The 8,889-nt window shown below is 40.9% G+C and overlaps 1 protein-coding gene and 1 pseudogene across 1 annotated transcript; both read left to right on the top strand.

Annotated features, from left to right (window-relative positions):
- Positions 1-725: 725 nt before the first annotated feature.
- LOC121320275 lies at positions 726-5,896 on the top strand (annotated as a pseudogene).
- A 273-nt stretch (positions 5,897-6,169) lies between these two features.
- LOC121320222 (deoxynucleoside triphosphate triphosphohydrolase SAMHD1-like) lies at positions 6,170-8,878 on the top strand. The gene is made up of 4 exons (XM_041258474.1): positions 6,170-6,550; positions 7,704-7,770; positions 8,076-8,151; positions 8,573-8,878. Exons 1-4 carry the CDS (start codon positions 6,370-6,372, stop codon positions 8,762-8,764), a joined length of 516 nt encoding a protein of 171 aa, XP_041114408.1. The 5' UTR covers positions 6,170-6,369; the 3' UTR covers positions 8,765-8,878.
- Positions 8,879-8,889: the final 11 nt, after the last annotated feature.

The raw sequence follows: 8,889 nt of genomic DNA, 5'->3' as shown, positions 1-8,889 counted from the left end.
TGTTGAAAAATTTTTTAAGGCAGAAACTAGTTTGTGATGAGTATGCATTTCAGAAAAGTGTGCTAGTTTTGAGGAACAGTTATGTAAAATAAATAAATGAATAAATTATTAATACATTGAATTCCAAAACTGCTAAAGTGAGCGTGTCCTGAGGTTGTCTCTGTAAAACCTCTGTTACCTTTTACCTGAATTAAACAGCAGCCTGTTAATATTAGCCACAGTCTAGTATTGTATTTTTTGTTTCCTGAATAAGTGCCCCGGGGGACCTTGCCTGGTTAGGTTTCACAGTATTTAATGAAGTAATTATTTACTGAAAAAGCTTACAGTAATCAGGTATTTAAAAAAAAATTAAAAAAAAAAAATTAAAGGGCTTTCAAGTGCATGTACTGTAAGAATAGTTAACATTTAGAAGCTCAGTCTATGGGATAGACTGACTTCACAGATATATATATATATATATATATATATATATATATATATATATATATATATATATATATATATATATATATATATATATATATATAAATTTCTGGGCGTTTCAGACAAAAGCCCTTCCATTGAAAGAAAAGTAAACACAGTGCAGTAAATTTGTTATTCTATATAAAGTTTTATGGTAAGTTTAATTAGTAGATATGAGGAAAGTAATTCTCTGATATCAGCTTAGGTTTAAACATTCTTTTTCATACATTATACTTGGTATATAAACAGAATACAGTGATAATGTTGCTAAGAGAATGCTATGAGAGATAATAGATCTGTTTAATGCCTTTATTATCACTCCTTTTAAACAAGCGCTTGATTTCAGGCATATTTTCCCCAATGGCATCCCCTCTGGAAGATGTCTTGGCTAATGAAACACTGCTAAAGGACTTGGTGTCGGTTGCAAAGGATGCCGCTCTTCTGCAGGGAATCCTTATAAGAACCAAAGAGGAGCCCAATGCATCAGAGGTAAGAGGAGGGAGCCCTTCTGCACTGGTCTGTGCATGACTGGAGCCCTTCTGCACTGGTCTGTGCATGACTGGAGCCCTTCTGCACTGGTCTGTGCATCACTGGCTTTAGCAGTCACCTTTTTAAAGTGAAAGAAAGAGATAGCCATCTTGAATTAGCAACTGCCTTTCCTCAAGCAGCCACAAATATGTTCATTATGTTTGGTGACAGGTTCATTGAGGTTTAAAAGTACAGTATTCGGTTGAATTTCCTTTCACATAGTGAAAACCAGGGCCCGCTGTGTTCCTGGTTAAGTTTACCGATGCATATATAATATGCTGCTATGCTAGGAATTTCTTTTATTTTGCTTTTCGCTTTGTCCAGCTCTTTCCCAGTAATATTTCGGCACAAAGTTGATGCGCTTTGCGATCAAAAAAGGTTATAACCTTCTGTTACGCAATAATTGGATCGTGTATTACTTTGACTTCTGATTTCCCTAGTGTTCAGCTTTATTACAGTGGACTTAACACTACCTGAATATCCCTGCCTAGTATCTCCAAAACCAATTTCACCGGAGAGCAGAGACATGGTAAAAAAAGACATGATTAAAGAGTGCTTTGGTGTCCTAGGATTGTTCAAACCACAGCAGCGTCTCTGTCTTTTCTTCCCAGGTAGTGAGCTATGCTCCGTTCACGATATTCCCATCTCCAGTACCAAGGCCTCTGTTTGAGCAGGCGAAGCAGGTACAGAGGGATTTCAATCTGCTGGTTGATAGAATCAGCCAGGACACAGATTTCCTGGAGCAGGCCCTAGCCAGGTATTATACACCAGCCTCATTTGTTGTTGCATTAGTTTGAGGTTGCAAAGGGTCATTCTGAGTCAGTGGCAAAACTGAGATTCGAACCCAGGGTCGTCTGGTTCCGAGCCCTTTGCTTCAACAGCTATGACTGCCTGATCGTGATCACAAACAATGAGAAGCTACTGCCTTGATTGCTTTATTTCTTCCTGTAGCACAATCGAGGTAGATGTCTTTACAGCACAGCTGTTCAAAATCTACAGAAAAGTTCTTCAAGAAGGCCTTTCTCAGGTAAGCAATCTAGAAAGGTCTTTGAAGTTAAAACAAAACAAAAAAAAACTCGGCAAGTGTTGTTGGAGAGTGGGGAGTAGTGTGTTTCAACAGAACTGTGATGTAAAACCTGTAACCATTCACACTTGGTTGCTGCTAAGTCAGAGAGTGAACCCAAACCTAGTACACTAACCTCTAAGCAACTCGCATCTACTGGAAGTGATTTACTGCAGCCTTTGCAATGCTTTAAATGTTATTGTGTGCGTTAAAGTTAGGAGTTTCTTGGTAGGATGTCATATGTTATTATTAATTATTAGTCATTTAGCGACTTGTGAATTAATAGCAGCTTTATAATGTAGCTGTTGATAATAACAGTAGAAATAATGACTTTGGCTGCTTTATTTTTGTAGCCCATAGTTTTAGGTTTAAACCGGTCAGACTACATGCTGGACTGTGGCAAGGATGGCAGCACATCACTGAAACAGGTTGAGATCAACACCATAGCGGCCAGCTTTGGGGGGCTAGCGTCTCGGACATCAACCGTCCACGGGTAAGGGCATGCACAGGGACAGTGTAAAAGGTTGCTTTTTTAACAAGTCAAACAATATGTTATTATTGTTTGTTCAGCGTTTATAGACTGATGACATATTTCCTCGCCTTCTTTTTGTAAGGCACATATTGAAAGTTGCTGGCAAATCCGATGAAGGCATCAGAATCCTGGACAATAATCCCGCAGAGGGTCTGGCTGATGGCATCGCGAAAGCCTGGGAGTTGTACGGTTCCATGAGGTGAGGAGCAGAGATACAATCTGGGCTTTCCGTAGCATACATCTCCTCTAACACACAGCACACGTTTCGCATTAGAACACACAAACACATTGATAAAACTGTGTGTTTAAATATTGCTCTGCTATGCAACTCTTTTCACACTGTTTTTCCTCTTTCTATTGAGAGAAAGAGTTCATATTATTTCACGTGCGCATGCCTGCAGCTAATGAGCTGGGCAAGGCTTTAAAATAAAGACAGGATACTTTGTTTCCCCCTCCAGTGCTGCTGTTATGTTTCTGGTTGAAGATTTCCAAATGAATATATTTGACCATCGATTTGTGGAAAATGAGCTCTGGAGCAGGTAAAGTTCTGACCTTCTTCCCCACTGTGGCATGTGTCTCGCCTGTACAAGTTTAACAGATTATTCTAGTTCTTTTTTAATAGATTCTGGATTGTTTCAGTGTTCTGGTTAATTGTTGCAGGAATATCCGTGCCATTCGTAGAACATTTGATGAGGTGTGTGAAAGAGGATCATTGGATCTGGACAGGAGGCTTTTTATGTAAGTGCTTTCCTTCTGTTCTCCTGCCTAGGTCATGCAGGCTCCTGCAGGTTGCCTTGTATCTTCCCATGCATTGAACCTCCTCTACAGGCACCTGAGAATGGCTGCAGTAAAGATGTAGCAGGCTGGCAGCTGTAGTATTATGCTCTTAGTAATATTCCATATACAGTACAATTTCACCATCACGCAAACCAAGCTCTCACCCGCCACTGCAGGTAATTGACAGAGGCACTTTGAATATGAAGGTACCTATCTTTAAACAGCCATCGATGCCCCTTGATGACCGGCATTTCAAGTTCATTGTATGCTGTAGTAGAGCCCTCTGCAATTTCCCCCAGGGCAATTTCAAACAAGCTCTCAGTTGGCAGTTGTGATCTCTCCAAAACTTGCTGTTTGATTTAACACCTACTGTTTAACATGGACATTGAACACCAAATCATTTAGAAGAAGAAAGTGCCCTTATAATTTCTCTCTTTCTGTAGAGACGGACTTGAGGTTGCAGTAGTGTACTACGGAATGGCTACATGCCTCAAAACTACACAGAACAGGTTTGTCGATTGTATTCCTCGTTGTTCACGTTTTGCAGAATAATAGGCTTTATTATTGGTCTTCTCTGTCTTTTTTTGTTTTGTGTTTTTTGTGCTCTAGAGCTGGGAGGCCCGGTGACTGATGGAGCGCTCCAGGGCAGTGAAGTGTCCTGATATCGGCACCCATCTGGCTGGGACAAAGAAGGTCCAGCAGGAGCTGGCTCGGCCACGGGTTCTGGAGAGATTCTTTCCTGATGACCAGGAAGCTGTTGTCCGAATAAGAGCCACCTTTACCGGGCTCTATACACTAGACATGGTTAGTTTTACTGTTACTTGTATCCGGTACAAATAAGTCGTATTAATACAGCTGTATTTTGAATGCAGTAACTTTGCATTAGTAACGCAAAATACCTGTACGGCAATGATTATGCAGTACTAGTGTAATTTTATGAATGTGATGTTCATTCTGACTGTTAAAACGTAACTCAATATCTTGCTGAACACCAGGGTGAAGAGGGTGATCAGACAGTTGCTATGGCCATCGCTGACCCAGACCGATTTGTTTTGAAGCCGCAGAGAGAAGGAGGAGGTAAGAAACAATAGAAAGATTCCAGCTCAGGACGGTGCTGAGCTTAAAAAGTAGTACCGCTACAAAGGCAAACGCTATAGAGTCTGTGCCTTGATGTGTAGTGGCATTTACCTGTGCAAAAAGAGGATTTACACCCTACTAAGTGACTTCTGCCAGCCAGTGGCACTTCCAATATTCCGGTTGTGCTAAATGTAGGGGAGATGGGAATTTGGAAGGAGGTGAGAATGTGTGCAGACTCATGTTGGTAGGTGGGAGGTGGCGAGTGGTCCATGATTCTAATGCTAATCGACATGAGTGGCGCTAAAGATTTTGTTATTGGAGGCGATAGACATTTAACAATTGTTTCCTTGGTGCCACAGAACCGTGGTGAATGCAGGTCTGTCGTACTCCTAATGAGGGCGGGGTTATACATCACTGGTGTTTTTGTTATAATGATAACACCTACAGAGCTGATATTGATTACATGGCCCAACAACGGCCTTTTTGAAGAAGAAGAAAAAACAACACGTGGGCACACTGTACTTTTTATAAGACTGTCTTGTTTGTAGGAAACAATATCTATGGTGAAGATATGTGCAAGGTACTACATAACGTGAAAGAGAGCTCGGAGAGGACCGTCTACATCCTGATGGACAAAGTCAGACCCCAGCCAGTGAAGAATGTCCTGCTGAGAAGGGGGGCTCCCCTCACTCTGTCCACCTGCCTCTGTGAACTGGGCATGTATGGAGTCTACGTCAGGTACATCACACACTTACAGATGCATGCACCCTGCAGTAGTGATACTAAACTGGTAGCGCGTGGCTAATGTCTTCTGTTCAACTTTCATTGTTTTAGATTTGAAATTTGTACATTTTTGTTTAACATGTTTTTTTAACAAATTGCTAAGTGGCTTGCTGACACATTTGAGGTAGAGAAAGCAGATAGCGCTTTGATGAATACTGCCAGAAGTGTGCTGTTCATTCTGACTCCACATTCCTTCCAGGAAACCAAAGTCTTGCACTGTAAGTGCAGGTTGTGACCAGTGACTTGGTGTGGGTGGTCTGTAAGTTACATTAGCAGTACGCCTCTTGCAGGCGCCTGACACCGTGCTGTGTGTTCTCCACAGGCTGGGTAAGGACATGGTTCTGAATGAGTGTGCAGGACACCTGCTGAGGACTAAAAGCACCCAACATGACAATGGGGGCGTGGCAGCTGGAGTGGCCGTCCTGGATAACCCTTTCCTCTGCTGAACTTGCTGTGCCTTACACTTGATGGGGACCTTCCAAACTTGAGCAATGTTATTGAAGGGGACCAGCAGCTACAGTTCACTGGCTTACCAACTCCTTTCTTGTCTGCAGAACTGATTCTGGTGGTATCGTAGTTATTTCAAATCAATAGAAGGCTTTTTATTTATTAGAAGGTTTTCCAATCATTTTGACATTCGGTAGTGGTTGAATTGTTTTAATATGCACTTTCTTGTAGGCACTGAATAAAACCAGTAGAAGCAATCATTTGTTTTATAATATAATTTTTATTTTTTTATACAACTTATTACTTTATGATTATGTATTTTAAAAGTACATGTTTGGATGCACATATAGTGCAGCTTTAACTGTTAAAACAACAACAACAATAATCATGTAAAACAAAAACTTTTTCAACAAAATTATTGATGCATTGCCTACCAAAAAAAAAAAAAAAAAAAAAAAAAAAAGGGTGGGTGTCGCTAATGGTGCTTGTTCTCTGACAGAAAAGAGCAGGCGGAGTTTATTTGTTGCGTGTTACGGAAGAGGCTGGCGTTTGGTTGTCAGATTCACTCAGAGCAGGCCGGTAAAGCGGTTTTCTAAAAACAGTAAGCTCCGATAAGCGATTGCTTTCTTTGACGCACAACGGCCTTGCTTTAAGTTTTACATTTACGACAAGATTAAAAAAAAAAAAAAAAAGGAGTCAGATGGAAATCCAAAAGGGCTCGAGAGTCGAAAACTCTGCTGGAGATGTTTTCAAAACCCCGGAGAAAAAGGTTTCCAACGTAATAGCAGGGCCGAGCTGTTACTGGTATGACTGGGGAGTCGAAGAAGTCTGCGGCTATCTGCAGCAAATAGGGTACGGGGAGTGGCAGCAGCGATTCAGAGGTGAGCTCCGGCTTTCTGCTTGTGTTTATTCCCCATTGACACGTTAAACAAGGGCGAATAGGATGACACGCAGTAACAGTATTAACTCTGCTCGTTGCACTAAGGTATTTTTATTATTATTGTTCGATGCAAGTCCTTTACTGTCTGTGATTGAAAATGAAAGGTGCAAAATTAACTTTGCTACAGAGAAACACGGACAAGAAATGTGCAGAGTGCTGTGCTTTTAGGCCCCGTGATGTTTTCGTTAGCTATCTGTGTAATGCCCACTGAGTTGTCAGAGCGTTAAATCTTACTTGGGTTTGTTTGTTTCCAAGCCATGGGATCAGTAAATGGACACCGCCACATGAATCTTGAAGGATGTGATCTTGCCCATAAAATGAGTTGATGGTTTTACTAAGAATTTTCTTTCCTTACACATGCAATATAAATATTTTAAGAATCTCGAGTGCTGTAATGGTTTCCCTCTGTGCTCAGAACGACCCCTTTTGGATATTAGACAAATACATCTTCAAGTTTGGACACAAAGATGCGTTGCTCCGCTTGTTAAACACAGATTATGTTTTTCAGGCCTCCACAGTTTAAACGTTTTGCAGTGCATCTCACAGAAATGGTGACTGGTGACTGGTGTCTGGTGTTTGGCAGATGAGCCAGAGACTTCAGATATCTGTCAGCCAAATGCTTTATCTCATGTTTGGGGAATTGCCCAGACTGAATGGCCTTGATAAGCTGAATGATCATATTCAGTGCAGAGCACAACAAATCACCAGGTGCAAGATAATGCAGCTTTTTGTCATATTTGAGATTCAAGGTCAAATGCAGTATGTGAACTTTAGAAGTATTTAATAAACCATGTGGCAGTCTTAAATGTTATGGGTTACAGTTTTCACATCACTGCAGAAGGCAGGTTTCCAGTCTATTGAAGCAGAGTTCCTGTCTTGAAAGATGTGGTACATGCTGGCTTCTCTCCAGAACCACTTCCATCCCGTCCTTGTGATTCTGCAATAGAGTTCAAGGGTATTTGATCTTCTGCCGTGTACACATTCTTATTGTGGGGTTTCGAATCCTGTTTTAAGATTTTTAACATTCCAGGCAAAGAAATATGTACAGACATTATGTGCCACCGTACAAAATATTAAAAAGTTTATTTTTGCAGATGAACAGATTACAGGAGTGAGACTGATCAACCTTACAGAGTCTCAACTGGAGAAAATGGGAATTTGGTATATATATATATATATATATATATATATATATATATATATATATATATATATATATATATATATATATAATATATTCATTCATTCATTCATTCATTCATTCATTCTTGTGGGTGCAGGACAAGGCGACGTCTGTCCTAGAGCTGAACTCTTCACTGAGGGCTAAGTTATTAAGACTAGACACTAAATTTGTTTCCCTGGTCAACCAAGCAGATTGGGGATCATTGCATTAGCCCTTATAATCAAGCCTTCTCTACAAATGTGTTTAAATTCTACTATACTACAGTATTTTTGTCTTCCCTCAGCCTGCTTGGGGTCCAGTTGGAACTTCTGTCCTACTTTAGGAAGCTGTGGTTGTGCTCGTCCGTTGAAAACAGAAAGGTAAGACGGGTTCATGGAAACACTTTGGTTAAGTTGCTTCAGTTGTGGATAAAAATGCATGTTTGCATGCCAACTACCAAATTCCATTTAGAAGCCAAACCTGCTTTTAAACTGTGGTGACTGTCCCAAAGTGGTCTTTGTAGACAGGTTGTTTTTATATACAGTACTTGTTATATTAACATAGAATTAAACTATGTCTCCTGGACTACGCATTCCCCTGCGCTTCTAAGCCAGGCAAGCTGATCAGTTGTTTTCAGGTTGCACTGCACAGGTATATGCAGACCACCATAAAATATTGGTCTGTATTGATTACAGTAAATTCTGTGCACAAGTGTACATTATGTTTCTCATTTCTGTCCAGTGTGCAAATACTGAGTGACTGGTGAAACACCATTGAAGCATCTGATTGGTTTCTTTGCAGATATTCAATGATCCCATCCACGGGCACATTGAGCTGCACCCCCTGCTGGTTCATATAATAGACACCCCTCAGTTCCAGCGGCTGCACTACATCAAGCAGCTCGGGGGAGCCTTCTTCGTGTTTCCTGGGGCTTCCCACAACCGGTTTGAGCACTCCATTGGGTACGGGCTGAGTGCAGGGCCGCCAAACTAAAGCCCGAACATTTAGCGTACATTTTCAGAGACTTTAGATGGTCTTTATCAAAGTTATGCTCTTGTGTCTGACAGGATCTTGGAGTTGTTAGTGCCTCCCTCTGTGCAGTATAATCCTGTATCCAT

The sequence above is a fragment of the Polyodon spathula genome, chromosome 8 (assembly GCF_017654505.1).
Source record: "Polyodon spathula isolate WHYD16114869_AA chromosome 8, ASM1765450v1, whole genome shotgun sequence".
NCBI lineage: Eukaryota > Metazoa > Chordata > Actinopteri > Acipenseriformes > Polyodontidae > Polyodon > Polyodon spathula.
Note: the sequence above shows the minus strand (reverse complement) of the source record. Positions and strands in the feature narration are given on the sequence as shown.

Coding starts and splice junctions, on each gene's coding strand:
- LOC121320222 (XM_041258474.1), top strand. CDS start 6,370: ATGGAAATCCAAAAGGGCTCGAGAGTCGAAAACTCTGCTGGAGATGTT. Junction 6,551..7,703: donor GTGGCAGCAGCGATTCAGAG/GTGAGCTCCGGC, acceptor TTATTTTTGCAG/ATGAACAGATTACAGGAGTG. Junction 7,771..8,075: donor CTGGAGAAAATGGGAATTTG/GTATATATATAT, acceptor GTCTTCCCTCAG/CCTGCTTGGGGTCCAGTTGG.